The sequence below is a fragment of the Brassica rapa genome, chromosome A06, assembly GCF_000309985.2.
Source record: "Brassica rapa cultivar Chiifu-401-42 chromosome A06, CAAS_Brap_v3.01, whole genome shotgun sequence".
Taxonomy (NCBI): Eukaryota; Viridiplantae; Streptophyta; class Magnoliopsida; order Brassicales; family Brassicaceae; genus Brassica; species Brassica rapa.
Genome location: NC_024800.2, coordinates 21,913,596 through 21,933,008, shown reverse-complemented (window position 1 = coordinate 21,933,008; position 19,413 = coordinate 21,913,596). Strand labels below are relative to the sequence as shown.

The following is a 19,413-nucleotide window of genomic DNA, read 5'->3' as shown; positions in this document are numbered from 1 at the left end:
GAAGAAGAAAATCTATAGCCTTTAGATGTTTCCACTAGACTAAGGGAAATTTGATTTGTGGCCGAAATTGTATTTATAATAATACGGCCGAAAGCCACCGTTTCCTTGGCTTTGCCCACGGGCAGCTCTGCTTTGAACTCCACTATCTTACGTGATTCATGGGTTACTGTTTTCTTTCATATGATCTACCAAAACTAAACTTCAATACTAAGGTGGATTTGATCATTTCGATTGGTAACGTGGGATTAGGGTTTTGAGGAAAACAGGGTATGTCAATGTCTAGGGCCTTGTCGTATGTCCTACACTCTTAACTCTCAGTTTCGACCTATCGTTGCTTCTTATAGCTTTTTCTTTGTTGCCTCTTTCTTATGATACAAAAGTAACCCAAAACTTCCACATAGAAATAGATATTATAGCTCTTTTCAAATTGTACAACCTAAGATTTTTTTTCTAATGCTGGTTTTTTCTTTATTTATCTAAATAATTGTTAATAAACCATTTTTTCTGGTGTTTGGAACTCGGATATCTTATTATTATAATGTAGATAGATATATTAAAATGAACCTTAGAGTGTGATTGGTAGTTGCTTTAGATGTTGTATACAATTCCATTTGTTTTTACGGTACTAATTTTACAGCAATCAAGCTTTAATTTTTTTTTTAAATCAGCTTTTGAAATAATCTACGGCCATACAAATGCTTTATAGAGCTAAATATCCACAATAACTTTATGGGATTTTCCATAAAATTCTACATCAATAAAATCTAAAGACACAACAAATGGATTTAGTATAGAACTATTGATATGTGGTCCTTTATTATCATGTAAAAAATAAACAGGTTTATATTGGATCAACCCGTTTAGTTTCGTTTCTTTAACAAACATACCCGTTAAATAAATGAATACACATTTAAACCCATTTGTGAGTATTCTTTAAAAACAAATTTTCTTTTAGAATAATGAAAACTAATTTAAAGGTAATTTTAAAATGTCATAATTTTTATAATTTGTGTGTTTAAAACAAATTGATTAATTTATATTGAGTTTGTGTTTTTTTTTTGAAAAAAAATATTTATTTTATAATTTTGTTTAAAACTTATTACAATTTGTTGATATTTTATGATATGATGAATAGATTGATATTAAATTCAAATGAAAATATTTTTAATAATCAAATTTTACTTTAGTTTGAATTTTTATTTATTATAATTTTTTGTAATTAAATTAAAACAGTGTTATTAAAAATTATATTAAGATATATTGAAAGACTATTAACAAAAATAACTGTATTCACCAAAACAAAACATAAACGGACATAAATGAACTTAAACATACATTTCTAAGTTTAACGGGTTTAAACAGATATGATACAAACAATAAAATTACAGGCTTCAACGGATAGGCTTAGACAAACATATTAGAAATTTAGTTGAGTAAAAAGTCAGACTCTCTCTGGCGCAGTTCCCAATGAAGAATGCTTGGAAGATTCCCGGCAAGGCTTCCGCCCTGAACCCACCGTCGTTCACCTCCAGTGAGCCTATCCCTCCGCCCCCTATCCCACCTGACCCACCGGATCCAGCCTCCCCTCTATCCCCAATCCAATTTCCACCCCTCTCCTCTGCTTTTTCAACTGGTTCCAAGTCATTCTCTTCTCAGAAAAGAGAGACAAGGACCCTGACTCCCCCACTAACTGCTGCTGCATCAACGCAACAGCTTCTCCCCTCAACTGGTGCCTCAGCTGTGGCTCCTGCAAGCACAAAGAAACCTATAATTGAATCTAGAGAAAAATATTTTCCTAGATCTGAAAACATCACTGTTCAAAGTACTGTTTTTGGTTCCCAGCAAGAAAACCATAACCTAGTTTTCAAAATCCTTGAACCTAAACACTCCACACCGATTCAAGCAAACAAAGCCTCATCACTTTCCGCCCAACTACAGTTACAAGACTCAACTGAAAACCCTCCCATTCCACAAATTCAAACTACCACTCCACCTCCTCAAACCCCATCCCCGCTTGTTGAACCCCTCAGCTCCACCTCACATTCTCTTCTTCCCGATCCTCCTTCCCTTGTTGAGAAAATAAGGGCTTCTGAGAATAAGACTCTGAGACGGTTAGGTCCTGTCACTCTAGCACCTTCGGGAAGACCAAGAGTGCTCATCCCAGACTCAGTTTTCCAAAAAGGAGCAGAGATGCACAAAGATTTCATCATCTGCTATTTCAATGGAAAAGCGCCTCCCTTTAATCAAATCCAAAGTGTTTTCAACCATATGTGGGGGAAAGGGAAAAGACTAGAAATCCACAACAACCCCCTCAACCGATCTGCAATTGTAAGGATCCCAAGTGATTATCTGAGGCAAAAAATCCTAGAGAAGAACATCTGGTATGTGGGAGATTCAATGTTCCACACAGCGCAATGGTCCTCACAACACTCTGCCTCTACTCCGTCTCTCAAAGCTATAAGAATCTGGGCTCATCTTATTGGGGTACCATTAGACCTCAGGCATGAAGAAGGGTTAAGTCTAGTTGCTGGACTTGTTGGAGATCCCAAAGAGACCGATGACTTCACAAAGAATCTTGTTAGCTTGACGGTTTCTCATGTTAAAGTAGAGGTTGACCTCACCTTGCCTCTGCCACCAGTTGTTGAGTTTGAACGAGAGAGTGGAGAAGTTGTCGAAGTCAATGTTCATTATCCGTGGGTTCCTCCGACTTGCTCTCATTGCCATGAGCTTGGACACATTGTCCGTAATTGCCTTACCTACTCTCCTCCAAATGATCCCCCAGAAACTCAAACCAAAGCCCAAGGAAAAAAACCAATTGATCCTTCGATCAACTCAACCCAATCAACCAAAAAAACCTTACCCAAAAAGAAAAACTCTAAGCCCGCCCCAACTCCTCAAAAGTATGCTCCAATCCTTAGCAACAAGTTCTCTTCACTGCCTACGGACCTGCCTACTGCCACCCCAAACTCTCCACTTGCTGATGCAATGGAAGTAGACAAACAACTTACCCCATTCCTGAAAAATTACGCCTCGACCTCCCCTGATCCAACCCCTAGGCCCTCACTCAAAAGATGCCGATCTTCACCAACACTCTCCCCGCCAAACACCTCTAACCAAAATCCCAATCCTTTTTTCTCTCGTCCTCCCTCACCTTTTGTACTCCCTAGCTCTGGCTTAGCCTCACTAACAGTCTTTCAACTACCTCCAGCCACAGAAAAAAATTCCCCTCCTCTAGTTTCACAATTTTCAGCCACAGAAACTAATTCCTTTCCGCTGTCTGACCAATCATCCTCTATGCCCCCTCCTTGTATAAACACTGACCCCCCAACCTCTCTTGCTATCCAGGAAGCCATCTCTCATGGTGGTGACCTTCCCAGTTCAAAAACTGCCCCTATTACATCTTTTGTTAACCAGGAAGCCATCTCTCATGGTGGTGACCACCCCTATATTAATTAATGAGTGTCAAGCTCTTTTTTTGGAACACTCGTGGTCTAAATGACCCGAGAAAACATCGGAATTTTACTTCTTGGCTTCTTACCCATAAGCCTCTTTTTGGTGCTTTATTAGAAACTCATATCAAAGAACTTTCTCTGGCTCCCTTAATGTCCATTCTCTGCAATACCTGGAACTATGTCTCTAACCACTCTTCTGACGAGGACGGAAGAATCATCTTGATATGGAAAGACCCTCTCAAGCTTCAGATAATGCATCAGTCCAGCCAGTCAATGACTGTAACGCTCTCTCTGCCCAATCAGGATCCCATTTATTACACTGCTGTCTATGCTTCAAATCTCAGTGAAGAAAGAGTGGACCTTTGGGCTGAGCTTCTGCATCTTCATGCGACCCTAGATATGGACAACAATCAGTGGATGATTGGTGGTGACTTCAACCAAATTCTACATCCACATGAACACTCTTCTCCATCTGTAGTTGTTCATGATAGCTTGATGTACCAGTTTCAAGACTGCTTGATGCAATGTGGCGTGTTTGACCTGCGGTTTAACGGACCCTCACACTCCTGGTCCAATAAGCAACCTGTAAAACCGGTGGGGAAAAAGCTTGATCGTCTCCTCGTAAATTCGCGAACCATATCTACCATCCTCATGCCCACGCCTCTTTCCTCCCCCCTCTGTTCTCCGATCATAGCCCTTGCATTGTAGACCTAGCCTATAGCCTCCCCTCCACTGGAACAAAGCCCTTCAAATTTCAAAACTATCTAACCAAACACCCTGACTTTCTGAAGGTTGTATCAGACGCGTGGGTTCAGGCCGGAAGCACAAGCTCGACTCTAGCACAACTTTGTTGGAAACTAAAGAACATCAAAAAAGATCTAAAAACTTTAAACAGAGAGAATTTTTCTAAAATTCAAGAGAGAGTGAGCGAATCTTACAGTTTACTTCAATGTGTGCAGGTGCAAGCCCTTCAGACACCAACTCCGCAGCTGTTCCAAGAAGAAAAGGACCTTCACCAGAAGTGGCTCTTCCTGCGAGAGATCGAAGAGAGCTATTTCAGACAGAAATCTCGAATAAACTGGCTTCGAGAAGGAGATTTCAACACACTTTTCTTCCACCGAATGTGTCAAGTAAGAGCAAGCTATAATGCCATTCGCTGCTTCTTAGCTGCTGATGGAGTACTGATGACTGACCCTGTGGAAATGAGTAAGCTGGCTGTTGCTCATTTTAAATCAATTCTCGGGCCAGAAAATGGCTACCGACCAATGCTGGCCTCTCCTCATCAATGGTTTCACAACCTCATGAACTTCCAATGTACACTGCAACAAACACAAGTTATGCTTACAGTCCCAACGGGAGAGGATATAAAGGCTCTTTTCTTCAAGTTAAATCCTAACAAAGCTCCAGGGCCGGACGGGTTGACTTCTGGATTTTTTAAACATGCTTGGGAAACTGTGGGTGAAGAGGTGATAGTTTCAATCACTAATTTCTTTGAGACGGGGTTCCTGCCAGCGACAACGAATGCAACCATTCTATCACTCGTTCCTAAGTTCCCAGGAGCTACAAATATCACGGACTACCGACCTATATCATGCCTAAACACTATCTACAAAGTAATCTCCAGACTTCTCGTTGCAAGGATTAAGCCAATACTACAAGGTTTGATACTCCCGTGTCAAACTGCATTTGTTAAAGACCGTCTGTTGGTGGAAAATACCATACTAGCTAGCGAGCTCGTACATGGGTATCACAAGAACAAAGGGACCCCGAGGATTACCATTAAAGTGGACATAGCGAAGGCTTTTGATACACTTTCGTGGGACTTCCTCTTCTCATGTCTGGAAAGCTTGGGACTTCCTCCTCACTTCGTCAAACTGCTTAAAGCTTGCATCTGCAAAACGAGCTTCATGGTCGGTTATAATGGAACTGTAAACGGGTACTTCAAAGGGAGCAGAGGTTTGAGACAAGGAGACCCCCTCTCCCCTTATCTCTTTGTAATAGCTATGAACTGTCTATCATTCATGCTTAACTCCGCAGCAGCTCAGGAAAAGATAAAGTATCATGCAAACTGCAAGTCTATGAAGATGACTCACCTCTCTTTCGCCGACGATCTACTGATCTTCATTGACGGTTCCCTCCACTCGGTCCAACAAGTGCTGCAAGTCCTGAAGGAATTCGAGAAAAGATCAGGACTGGCCATCAGTATGCAGAAAACAAGCTTCTATGCCTCAGGTATGACAGACCAAGAAGTGGATACCATTCAGGCTTCAACGGGTATGATCTGTGGCACACTTCCTGTTCGTTATTTAGGCGTCCCCTTGAACTCCAGAAAGCTCAACCTCGTCACTTGTGAGCCCCTGATACATCAAATCAAAAGGAAGTTTTCATCCTGGTCAGTAAAATCCCTGTCTTTTGCTGGCAGATTACTTCTAATCAAAACGGTTATAGCTGGTATTACTACCTTCTGGTGCTCAGCTTTCGTCCTCCCAAAGGCGTGTATTGCTCGAATTAATTCCCTCTGTAGTGTATTCCTTTGGAGAGGTGATATTGATAGCCATAACACTGCTAGGGTCGCATGGGAGACAGTGGTCCTAACAACACAGCAAGGAGGTCTCGGTGTGAAGGATCTTTATACATGGAACAAAGCTTGCTGTCTGAAACTAGTATGGCTTTTGTTTTTCAGATCAGGATCGATGTGGGTGGCTTGGTTCAGAGAAGTTGTACTTAAGGGATCGATCCACAACTACTGGACTACCAAGCCAAAGGCTTCCTTCTCTTGGCTCGCAAACAAGATCCTCAAATTCAAAGATGTTGTCTACCCATTGATTAAACTGCGATTGGAGAATGGACTATCTGCTAGATTTTGGCATGACAACTGGTCCCCCCTAGGTAATGTTGCTACGCTGCTGAACGCTCAATCATCAAGGTTAGGCATTCCTCAACAAGCAACAGTGGCTTCGCTATTCCGTAATGGATCATGGCGTCTTCCACCTGCAAGATCAGAGCAACAGCTACAACTTCAAGCACATTTAACCACAGTCAACCTCACAACTGAGCCAGACTACTTTGAATGGGAGATAGAAGGAAGGATCTCCAGCAAGTTCTCTACTGGTGAAGTGTATCATTACCTGAGAGGGGCGCATGACGAAGTAAATTGGACGACTGCGGTGTGGACATCTTACGGAATCCCCCGACATAATTTTCACACTTGGCTAGTAGTTTTGGATCGCTGCCCAACACGGGATCGTCTTCTACGTTGGGGCCTTCAGGTTCCGCCTGTCTGCTTACTGTGTAACAGCTTCCCCGAAACTCGTGATCATCTCTATTTTGAGTGTGAATTTGCTTATGACTTATGGTTGAAAAGCTCCAGAAGATGTTCCCTTACACCCTCACGCAACTGGCCGGACGCGCTTAATCAGATGATTACATTACCAACTAGCAGAGCTTCAAGGGCACTTCGATTACTCACCCTACTGGCATGGCAGTCAACAATATACTGGATCTGGAATGAAAGGAACGCCAGACTGCATTCCAACTCCTTTCGTTCTGCTGATCGCCTCTTCCGGGTTGTAGATTTACAAATCAGAAACAGGATTCAAAGTTTCAGAGAATCAAACCCACGCCTATCTTCTAGTATGATGCAGACATGGTTCCATCTTGCATGAAGCCTCATCTCTCATCCATCTCACTTGCGACCGCTTTCCTCTGTATGATCGTTGATCATCTCTGTTCCGCTGGAAAAGACCAGAAGTCGTTAACCATTCTCCATCAAATGGGCTTACTGGGCTTAGGGCTAAAGAAAGTTCTAAACTATTAGTTTCACTATTGGGTATTGCTCACTTAAGACCTTAATGGCCTTGTAAACGTTTTCTTTTTTGCTCTTAATTTTGAAAGCCAATTTTCAAAAAAAAAAAAACGGATAGGCTTAGACGCGTCTGGTTAGCTTGTATTATCCCCCTAAGAAACTAGTATTTTTTCGTTCAAAAAAAGAAAAAAACTAGTAGTATTTTTTCTAAAGCACAATAACAAATTACATCATCGTATAATAATTTCAAACTCCAGGAATAAGATTCTGTTTATATCAATCCGATGATTTAAATTTGTGCTGTGGGGAAAATAAAATAAAATAAAAGTAAGGCCCGCAAGCGTAGAAAAGGTCAGCTATCTGTAGACACAAGGCCCACAAAACGCGTAGATAGGCCCATTATACATTAAACATTACTGACTGAGTCAGAGGGTTCTCAGCTCAGCTCGGCTTAGCTTAACTCAGGTCAGCTTAGCTTAGCTCAGGTCAGCTCCGGCTCCAAATCGCAACTGACACTGACCGTGGAACTTTCTATCGTCGCCAAGAATCTTATACCGAATCAAATCCTTCTCACATTTTTTCCGGCGAGAGAGAGAGAGAGAGACGATGGACAACTCAGCTCCGGACTCCTTACCTAGATCGGAAACCGCCGTCACCTACGACTCTCCTTACCCCCTCTACGCGATGTCCTTCTCCTCCTCCACCCACCGAATCGCCGTCGGGAGCTTCCTCGAGGACTACAACAACCGCATCGACATCCTCTCCTTCGACTCCGACTCCATGTCCCTCAAGCCCCTCCCGTCCCTCTCCTTCGAGCACCCTTACCCTCCCACCAAGCTCATGTTCAGCCCCCCCTCCCTCCGCCGCAGCGGCGGCGGCGACCTCCTCGCCTCCTCCGGCGACTTCCTCCGCCTCTGGGAGGTCAACGAAGACTCCTCCTCCGCGGAGCCAGTCTCCGTCCTCAACAACAGCAAGACGAGCGAGTTCTGCGCGCCGCTGACCTCCTTCGACTGGAACGACGTCGAGCCGAAGCGGTTAGGCACGTGCAGCATCGACACCACGTGCACGATCTGGGACGTGGAGAGGTCCGTGGTGGAGACGCAGCTCATCGCGCACGACAAGGAGGTCCACGACATCGCGTGGGGGGAGGCTAGGGTTTTCGCCTCGGTCTCCGCCGACGGATCGGTGAGGATCTTCGATCTGCGCGACAAGGAGCACTCCACCATCATCTACGAGAGCCCCCAGCCCGATACGCCGCTCCTGAGGCTCGCCTGGAACAAGCAGGACTTGAGGTGTATGGCGACGATTCTGATGGATTCGAATAAGGTTGTGATTCTCGATATTCGATCGCCGACGATGCCTGTCGCGGAGCTGGAGCGGCACCAGGGGAGTGTGAACGCGATTGCTTGGGCGCCGCAGAGCTGTAAGCATATCTGCTCGGGTGGGGATGACGCGCAGGCTCTTATCTGGGAGTTGCCGACGATGGCTGGACCGAATGGGATTGATCCTATGTCGGTTTACTCGGCCGGTTCGGAGATTAACCAGCTGCAGTGGTCTTCTTCGTTGCCTGATTGGATTGGCATTGCGTTTGCTAACAAAATGCAGCTCCTTAGAGTTTGAGGTTCGTATTAGTATGAATTGATGATATGATCTCACTTGTTACTGCCTAGATAGTGTTCTTGTAGCTAATGATGGAGTCTTTATTAGATACCTTTTGTGCTTCAAGTTTCATAATAACTGGTTTTGGATTTGGAATAGCATTTTCCTTTATGATTTGCTAACTATTTCAGTTGGTGTCAGATGCAGATGGGGAAGTGATCAAAATGGGAGATAGCATAGACCCGTGTAACCAGTGCGTAAGCTTAGTGGGGTTTGGTGCAACCACATTCTGGTTTCTTTGATTCGCAATGCGTCTCTGCATCTATGTGATTGTAACTAAGACTTTATTCGTTTGGTGTACCAAATGCTCTACTATTTTATTATCTCTGTTTGTGTATAAACCAAACCAAGCCAGGATAATAATATTACTGCGGTGGTTTCTGGTGTTTGGATTTGTAATCGGAGCTTTAGTACAACGCACCCTGTCTTACTCTGTTGGTATGTTTTGTTTGGTGTGAAGTGCTTCGTGTCATGGGTTAGTTAGCATCTAAACAAAAACAGTTGTGTAGGATAAGTTTACAGGTTACCAACTTTAGACACACATGTAAATTAACTTCATATGAAGACCAAATGATTCTGACTTCACTTTTTAGTATTCACATTGGTTGACTAGAAAGGCCTTTCCTAATTCTTCTTCATTGTATTGAACTTTTTTCAATGTTTTTTTCCTTTCGATTTCTCTTACCTCAAAAAAGTAGAACAGAATCATCTACAAAGAGTCGTTTGGCTTCCTTTTATGTACATGGTTTCCTGAACTCGATAACAGAATCAGTTTCTTTCACTGTTCTCATGCAAACTGTGAGGAGAAGATCAGTTTTGTTTGAGCAGATAGTCTACTCAGCGAAAGAGTGTTCATTCAACTGCTCGGTTGGAAGTGGCTAACTTTCTCAGCCTTGCCATCTTTCTTGGGAATGATCAGACCGTACCCTCCTTCTCTTCTCTTATACACTATGTTAATCTCACCTGCCAACCATAAACAAAATCCAAATGTAAGCCTTCCTTTCCATCTTCCATTTTAAAGCAATCGAGCATACATAGGAGAAACGAGAAACGTGTGAAAATGCGTACCGGTTTTTTCATTTTGGAATCCATAAAAATGGTGAGCGACTAACTCCAGCTGCTCCACTGCTTCAGCCACAGTCAACGGTGGCATCTCAAAGTACTTGGTACGGACAATTTATGACAAATGGCAAGAAAAGCATCGCCAGTAAATCAATTGTTGAAGTTCAGTATGACAAGGTAAGTATGGACCAACCTCCTTAATCAAATCCTCCTCTTCTGCTTCCTCTCCCGTGCTCGAGTCAACAGCATCCTCAACAACCGGCTCAATCACCGGTTCTCTCACCTTCAATCTGTTGAAACCTTTCATGTGCCTTCCATGGTCAGAGTCCTTCTCCTTGATCTTCCTAAGCTTCCTCTCTATTATCGTCGATACCAAGTTGATACAAGCGTACACCGTCTCAGCATCTTCTTCAGCGCGCACAACACCATGCTTCTTTGTAAATAGTGTTACCTAAATTCACCATAACAACTATCTGTTACACACAGATCTCAAAACAAAACATATTGATTAAGAATGACAATATTTTTACCTCGCATCTAAAGATCCTAGGTCCTTTACCAAACTCTCCTCCTCGGACAGAGAGTCTTACATCAACTTCTATGACTAGATGGCTGTGTTTCTGAACAGCTTTCCCTACTTTCTCTGCAATGTTGAAACTTTGTCTGAGAGATTGAGAAGCTGCAATGTTGAAACTTGGTCTGAGAAAACCCCAAGATTGTCGCCATTTGATTTGAGAGAGAGACTTTACAGATTCTTTGTTTGTCAAGTGAAGACTATCGGAAATATTTTTGGATAAGGTGATATAATGGATAAGTACGCTAACATATGCAAATTGGAATTGATGTGTATTTGTGAAGCGAACTCTTTTTCTTTTCCACGTATACAAAATGTTCCCTCCTACTTTCAATGTGTGTAACCACGATCCTTTTTTTAGAGTTAACTTGTGATTTTAATTGGGCATCTTTGGTTGTTTCTAAAGTAGTGTCAATTGAATACTTACTATAAGAGTTTGTTGTTCTTGTATAATTCTTTTTTTTTGTCAACTATAAAGTAAAAGATTTTTGTATTAGTCTTTCCGGTTAGTATTCTCTTTCTTTAATATTGTGAAAAGCATAGACTTTTATATGTACACATGTAAAGCTACATTAAATCTATGTGGAACCATTTTTTGGAAGTTCTTGTGAGTGTTTGTCGGGTTTACTCTCATCCGCAGCTGAAGATGGGCTCAGCTACAAGTTAGATGGGCTTAAGTTGGGCTTCAGAGTTGATACCTACGACATAAGAAACGACGACGTTATACTTAAAAAGATATAAAAGTCATCGTCTTCCTCAAGAGAGAGAGAGAGGTTGTTACGAGTCTGTTACAGAAAGGAGCTAAAGGATCAGAGTGAGAGAGTCTTATCTTGGTGACGATCGCGACGGTGAAGGCGGAGAGCTTGCCGTGATCGGAACCGTAGAAGAATCTGATTACCGGTGGTGTATTTCAGAGGTACTCTTTGCGCGCTTCTATAACTGAGATTCATAGTTGTATGCGTTGAAAGATACCGAGACTTTGTATTGATCAAACAGCTATAGTGACAGTTGAGAGTGATCGTGCTCTCCCCGGACAGTAGGAAACGAAGTCCGGGTGAACAATCTCGTGCGTGTTGATTGCTTAGCTTTCTTTAGTTACCTACGAACCAAGCACAAGCAATAGTCAAGAACGGTTGATCGATCTAATCAAGTACAATCAAGATTATAACACTAACAAGTGGTATCAGAGCACAAGGTTATTGTGCAGGAGGTGATTGCAAGTGATTGTGATCCAAGGCGTTAGACGATTCTAAGAGTTTGAGGATTTGTGTGTTGTTCGAGCTCGGATCTTGATGATGGAGTCGGTCACGAAGTTCAAGATGGAAAAGTTTGATGGTAAAGGGGATTTTGGGATGTGGAAGTTCAAGATGCTGATGCAGCTTGAGTTACAGGGACTCGGTAAAGTACTGGAAGATGAGTCTACTGAAGAATCATCGTCGGAGAAAGACGACAGTGATTCAAAGCTAAAGGCAAAAGAGGAACTCGACCCCAAAGCTAAAGAGAAGGATACCAGAGTTCGGAATTTGATATGCTCTAGTCTAACCAACATCGTGCTGAGGAAAGTGATGAAAGAGCAGACAGCAAAAGGAGTTTGGAAAGCTTTAGAAGCGGATTATCAAACCAAGACATTGCCTAATCGAATCTACTTAAAGCAGAGCTTTGCAAGTTTCAAGATGTCTGAGCAGAAATCTATTGAAGAAAACTTAGATGGATTCTTGAAGTTGGTGGATGACTTGGCAAGTTTGAACATCTTGGTATCTGATGAAGATCAAGCCATTCAAGTACTGTCAAGCTTGCCTCCTCAGTACGACTCTCTTGTACATACATTGAAGTATGGAAATAGCAAGGAGACATTGACGCTCAAAGAAGTTACTACCTCAGCCTATTCAAAAGAAGCTGAACTAAGAGAGAAAGGACTGGTGGGAAAAACAAGCTCAGCTGCTGAAGGTCTGTTTGCCACCAAAGGTAACAATGAACGTCGTCAAGGAGGGAAATAAGGGAGAGGAAGAAGTAAGAGTAGAGACACGAAGTTCAGGAAGAATTCAAGATCACAGACACCTGCAAAGGCGAAAGAGTGCTGGGTCTGTGGCAGTGAAGGTCATTTCAAAAGGGATTGTCCTGAGAGGAAAGATGGAAATAAGCAACAGAATGCCAATGTTGCTCAAAGGCAGGAACCTATGATCTTGACCGCAAGTGTTCATGACACGCGAGATCAGTGGGTGCTGGACTCTGGTTGTACCTTTCATATCACCCCAGACAAGGATGCATTATTTGACTTTGAAGAAGTTGATGGAGGAAAGGTACTAATGGGAAACAATACCTACAGTGAAGTGACTGGGATTGGAAAACTGAAGATCTTAAATCCAGACAAAACAGAGGTTATTCTGACTAACGTACGCTACATGCCAAGTATGGGCAGGAACTTAATCTCCTTTGGTCAATTAGAGAAGAGCGGGTGTAGCTATGAAGGATCTGGATTTAACGTTACGTTCTCACGAAAAGGAAAGTGTGTGATCTCAGGGACTTACAGAGAAGGGTTATATTTTCTGAATGGGAGTGTTCAGAAAGGCACTGCAGCAATTGCTCGACCTGAAATTGATACTACAAGAAGGTGGCATTCAAGGTTGGGTCACATGGGACTGAAGTGTATGAATGAACTAGTAAAAGGCGGTTATCTCGACGGAAAAGAAGTTCATACACTCGACTTCTGTGAAGAATGTGTTTTGGGAAAAGCACAGAAACAAAGCTTTCAAGAAGGAAAGCACACGTCCAAGAAACCGCTAGAGTATATACACTCTGATCTATGGGGGTCACCCAGTGTTGAAGAAAGTCTTGCAGGGAGTAGATACTTCATTACGTTCATCGATGATTATTCAAGGAAAGTGTGGATAAGTTTCATACGATCCAAAGATGAGGCATTTCAAAGTTTTAAGGAATGGAAGCTACTCGTTGAAAACCAAACAGGGAAGCGTGTAAAGTGTCTCAGAACAGACAATGGTTTGGAATTTTGCAACAAAGCTTTTGATGAACTGTGCAAGAGCTCAGGAATAAAACGGCATAAGACCTGTGCCTACACCCCGCAGCAAAACGGGGTGGCAGAGAGAATGAATATGACAATAATGAACAAAGTTCGGAGCATGCTAGCTGAGACCGGATTTGGGAAACAGTTTTGGGCAGAAACCGCATCAACTGCAGTATATCTCATAAATCATTCTTCTACGTCGGCTTTAAGCTTCAAAATACCCGAGGAGGTCTGGTCTGGGAGAAAGGTTACTCTCAATCATTTGAGAAGGTTTGGTTGTGAAGCATTTGTACATACGGTTCAGGATAAAGTGAGACCTAGAGCTACAAAGGGTTACTTCTTAGGATATCCTCAGGGGGTCAAAGGATATCGAGTATGGATGCCAGAAGAAGGGAAATGTACGATCAGCAGAAACGTGGTGTTTCACGAAGATAAAGTCTTCAAGGACAAAGTTGAAAAATGTACCCCCGAGACGAAACAGAACAAGAAAGGAAAGCAAGTCTCGTTCAGATTCGATAAGACATTGGAGGATACAGAATCAGGTGGAGTTTTTTCAGAAACTGGCACTGAGGCATCAAGGTCAGAAGTAACAGAGTCAGAGAGCTCAGATGTTGAACCAGATGAACAGGAAGAATCAGAATCAGACCAACCGGAAACCTCTACAGAAAGCTTAAGTGACTATGTGTTGGCACGAGATCGAGCTAAAAGAGTTATAAAGAAGCCGTCGATGTATGAGGAAGGAAGTGACTATGTGGTTGTGTATGCTCTGCTGTGTGCTCAAGACGTGGAGATTGAAGAACCAAAGACCGTAGCGGAAGCAATGAAAAGCAAATATTGGAAGTACTGGAGGCTAGCAATGAAAGAAGAAATCGATTCATTAGCCAAGAACAGTACTTGGCTCATTGTAGAAAAGCCAGGAAAGAAGAAGATTGTGGGGTGTAAATGGATCTTCAAGTATAAAGAAGGGATTCCGGGAGTCGAACCACCTAGATTCAAGGCACGGCTTGTGGCCAAAGGGTTTACACAGATAGAGGGTGTTGACTACAACGAAATCTTCTCGCCAGTGGTAAAACATGTTTCGATCAGGCTACTGCTGTCAGTTGTGGTTAACTTTGATATGGAACTTGAGCAATTAGATGTAAAGACGGCATTTTTACATGGAACGCTAAATGAGGAGATATATATGAATCAGCCGGAAGGATTCATTGAAAAAGAAAATGAGTCTAAAGTGTGTTTACTGAAGAGGTCGTTGTATGGGTTGAAACAGTCTCCAAGACAGTGGAATCAGAGGTTTGATGAGTTCATGAAGAGACAAGGTTACAGCCAAAGCGTTCATGATCCGTGTGTATACTTCAAAGGAAAGACCCTAGATGAGAAAGTGTTCTTACTGCTCTACGTGGATGATATGCTAGTTGCGTCTAAAGATATGAGGAAAATTCAGAGATTGAAGGAAAGTCTCAAGTCAGAGTTTGAAATGAAAGATTTGGGGAAAGCTACACGTATCTTAGGAATGGACATTCTACGTGACAGGAAGAAAGGACTCCTTAAACTTTCACAGGGAAAATACTTGAGACAAGTATTGAAAAATTTCAATATGGAAGGAGCTAAACCAGTTGTGACTCCAGTTAGCTCACAACATAAGTTGAGGAGGTTAACGGAAGCTGAGATCAAAGAGGAAGCTAGCTATATGGATAAGATACCCTATGCAAGTGCGGTTGGAAGCTTAATGTATGCTATGATTGGGTCTCGACCTGATTTGGGATTTGCCATCTGTCTGATCAGCAGGTACATGTCTCAACCAGGAAGAGCTCACTGGGATGCTGTCAAATGGGTTTTCAAATACTTAACAGGAGCGCTAGATGTGTGTCTTACGTTTACAAAGCAAGAGATATTTGATATAGTGGGCTACAGTGATTCAGACTACAATTCAGATTTGGATCGAAGGAGATCAGTTTCAGCGTATATTTTTCAGGTTGGAGGAAACACTGTCAGTTGGCGAGCCACACTACAGTCTGTAGTTGCTTTGTCAACCACAGAAGCTGAGTATATGGCTCTCACTGAAGCAGCGAAGGAGGGTAAGTGGTTGATGATGCTTTGCGGTGAGTTAGGTTTTGAATTCAAAAGCTACACGCTATATTGTGATGCTCAGAGTGCAATATGCCTAGCTAAGAATGCAGTTCACCATGGCAGAACAAAGCATATGGATACTAAGTATCATTTTATCCGGGACAAGGTTCATGAGGGTTCCGTGAATCTACTCAAAGTTCATACTACCCTAAATGCAGCTGATTTTCTGACAAAATGTTTACCTGGTCCAGCGTTCCAGAAAGGTCTGGAGTTGGCCAAGATCCTCGCCTGAGTGGTTGCGGTGGAGTTCGAGGCGACTTTCGTCGATTTTGTTACCTCGATACAACAAAAAGAGAAACTAAGGTCAGTTTCTAAATCGACGGCTCCTAAAAGTTGTATGGTCAAATACAATTGACGAAGAGGAGGAAGAGAAGGAGGTTTTCTTACTCTGAAGATGTGCAATCAGCGGTAAAGTTGATTGGTCGAATGAGGAAGAGTTAGCGTTGGTCAGGTAATTGAGGCTTCAAGGTTTGTCAGTCGGAGTGATTTGTTCCGGTGGAGTCTCAGTGGTAAAGGTTCTCCAAGAGTTGCAGAAATCTCGGAAAGTGGAGTAGGGTTTCAGACAAGAGAATCGACAAAGGTGGAGAATGTGAGTGTTTGTCGGGTTTACTCTCATCCGCAGCTGAAGATGGGCTCAGCTACAAGTTAGATGGGCTTAAGTTGGGCTTCAGAGTTGATACCTACGACATAAGAAACGACGACGTTAGACTTAAAAAGATATAAAAGTCATCGTCTTCCTCAAGAGAGAGAGAGAGGTTGTTACGAGTCTGTTACAGAAAGGAGCTAAAGGATCAGAGTGAGAGAGTCTTATCTTGGCGACGATCGCGACGGTGAAGGCGGAGAGCTTGCCGTGATCGGAACCGTAAAAGAATCTGATTACCGGTGGTGTATTTCAGAGGTACTCTTTGCGCGCTTCTATAACTGAGATTCATAGTTGTATGCGTTGAAAGATACCGAGACTTTGTATTGATCAAACAGCTATAGTGACAGTTGAGAGTGATCGTGCTCTCCCCGGACAGTAGGAAACGAAGTCCGGGTGAACAATCTCGTGCGTGTTGATTGCTTAGCTTTCTTTAGTTACCTACGAACCAAGCACAAGCAATAGTCAAGAACGGTTGATCGATCTAATCAAGTACAATCAAGATTATAACACTAACAGTTCTAGGATCATATAACTCATTTCATTGAGTTTACACACAGAACTCAACAGTTACATTTACTTCTGGCAACATATCCAAACTACTATCATTAGGTTAACTAAACTGAGATGATATATAACCTTTAATACATTATGTAGATTAAACGTAGAGACAGGTGCTAATGCATGTATGACTTATTAGAACTATATTACCATTTGAAAGTAGATATGTGAAAAGAAACATATTTTTTTGCTTAAAGTGAGACATTTGTACTAATTTTGAGTATTACATGAAGGGGTTTATAGGGTTAGTGAACATTTACTCACAAAATTATTCATAAGAAATTAAGGGTCGTTACCTCAGTCCAGGTTCTTTATCAAAATTCATCATAAGATGTATATATATTTGATGTTAAAAGTGGAAAATGATTCTAAATGATGATGTACCATGCATCTATGATACAATATAACGTACTGAAGGTTATAGACAAGATAGGATCATTATATCTTGCTCGTTCGGTTTAGGTTGATTGGAATTATAGATAGGATTGTATTGGTCCGGTTAAGTCTGTAATGTCAATTGAACCGGTTGCTCTCTTATTAGTAAACCACGCGTGTGAGTGTACACGTGTGTAGAGTAACTTAGCTCGAGTATAAGAGTTAAGGAAGTAAGGAACTTAGGGTTCTTCGGTTATTCTGCTGAGCTAGTGAGTTTGTATCAGTCATAGAAAGAAGAAGATCGAGAGAGCAAAGGTTATCGAGTCTGTAACGGAGCTCGCTTGTGAGCAGATATAGTGTTGCTTGTTCGATCATCCCAGCTCCGGGAGATATAGCGGCTCTTCCTTGTTAACGGAAGAGTGCGGTGAACTTCGGATCAACAAATCGTTGTGTTGGTTCGTGATTCAAGCAACGAAGAGAAAATCAAGTCAATCTATCTTCACACATACAAATGGTAGAAATACGTGAAAGAGTTTTAGTCTTGAACTCAAACTCAAGTATTAAGCTAACTTATCAGCTTAAGAAATCATTTCTTTCTAGAAGTAAGCATAATCCAAATTGTTGCTAACATTAGCAGTTTGATGTGGAGCTGAGCAAATGCCTTGCATAAACCTTCTTGAAGACATTTGCTATAGCATTTGTGCTCCGATACCAAGTACAACATAAAGCTAATGTGTTCAGACTTTAACTGGCGAAGCTTGCTAAGATTATATGTTTCGTCAAAATCAAGTTCGGAACCCACTAGAAAGAAATAGTTAAGAACAAGTTTTGAAAACTTAAATTAGGGAAGTCACGCTAAAAGTCTTTACAAAAGCGAAAATCACACAAGAATGTTCATCTAAAACCCCCAAGTCGCGAACACTCTATAGCTTGTTATATAGCTCAAACTTTATAGAGTTACATAACTACAAACGAAGACTTACCGACTTACCAACTTACCATGAATCGAGATGCAACAACTTGAGGCAGTCATGGATTACTCGAAGTGTCATTTTTAATGAACCTTTAGTGAAATTTTATTTTCATCCATATATCTAACACATATGTTCGGTTCCCGATCACCGCATAACACTAATTCTCAAATGTTCCATCATTGGTACCACCGTTACACTATTCTCATATGGGCCATCGAAACTTTGGCATATTTTCTTTAACTCATTCCAATTTGATTTCTTGTTCAGTTGTTAATTTGTACCACACTAATATGTTATTCTCAACTATATTAATATATTAAAATGTTTATAACTCGTACTAAAATCTGTTATAAGAAGTAGAGACTCGAGTAATGAAGTATTTTCCAAAAGAGCCTTGATAAACTGAGTTCAGTATTAATCTTGTATAGTTCATACTATTTTTTTCTAAAAACTAATAAAATGTGTCTGATATACAATTGACCCTATATTAACTGTCGTTAGCCCTAAATTGCAAAATCTATAAGACATCATAGGTATAAAAAATTGTTCATACACAGGTCGGCTAGATCGGTTTGCAGAACTTTATCGACCATTATATTGCTATCCTTCATCTAATTTCTAATACATATTATAATCATCGGTCTCATTTATTGTTTAGCACTTGGTTTGATATGTAGATTGTCTGTCTCAAGTGATGTTTAAATCACATTAATATCTAATTAGTTTATAAATGGACAAGACAATAGCCACATGATACACGACTTGAAAATATCTCAAGTAGCCTAAAAAGAAAAGAGAAAAAGATCCTACAGACTGTAAAGAAACAAAGGAAGAAATATCAAAGTTTGGTTGGCCACACAAAGGAGAGGACGAAAAGTATCGAATAGACAAAAAATATCTGTTTGAAAAAGGATGGGGGCCATGTTCGTTTAAGTTAGGCCCAAAACTATCTCTTTAGATTTCTTCTATTCCTTAAACCAAAAGTTATCACTCCGTCCACCACACACCACTACTCTCGCGTGCGCTATCTTCCAAACAAAGTCAAAACACTTTTAATAAAATGGTTATAAACCATATAGAAACACCGTTGTTCAAAAAAAAAAAATACCATAATACTTATTAACCAACTGATTACTGACGTATTATATGTATTAGTATTATT

General features: G+C 41.5%; 2 protein-coding genes and 1 pseudogene across 3 annotated transcripts; 2 read left to right on the top strand and 1 right to left on the bottom strand.

Annotated features, from left to right (window-relative positions):
* Positions 1 to 3,602: 3,602 nt before the first annotated feature.
* LOC117126141 lies at positions 3,603 to 7,117 on the top strand. The gene is made up of 2 exons (XM_033273561.1): positions 3,603 to 4,073; positions 4,412 to 7,117. Exons 1-2 carry the CDS (start codon positions 3,603 to 3,605, stop codon positions 7,115 to 7,117), a joined length of 3,177 nt encoding a protein of 1,058 aa, XP_033129452.1.
* Positions 7,118 to 7,573: 456 nt separating this feature from the next.
* Positions 7,574 to 9,346, top strand: LOC103874320 (protein TRANSPARENT TESTA GLABRA 1). 2 transcript variants are annotated; one of them, XM_009152730.3, is made up of 2 exons: positions 7,574 to 8,878; positions 9,064 to 9,346. In XM_009152730.3, the coding sequence occupies exon 1, from the start codon at positions 7,864 to 7,866 to the stop codon at positions 8,875 to 8,877; it is 1,014 nt and encodes a 337-aa protein (XP_009150978.1). In that variant the 5' UTR covers positions 7,574 to 7,863; the 3' UTR covers position 8,878; positions 9,064 to 9,346. The 2 variants fall into 2 exon arrangements, with proteins under 2 accessions (XP_009150978.1, XP_009150977.1); XM_009152729.3 differs by having other exon boundaries at positions 7,586 to 8,878; positions 9,058 to 9,332.
* A 212-nt stretch (positions 9,347 to 9,558) lies between these two features.
* Positions 9,559 to 10,925, bottom strand: LOC103874319 (annotated as a pseudogene).
* Between the last annotated feature and the right edge of the window lie 8,488 nt (positions 10,926 to 19,413).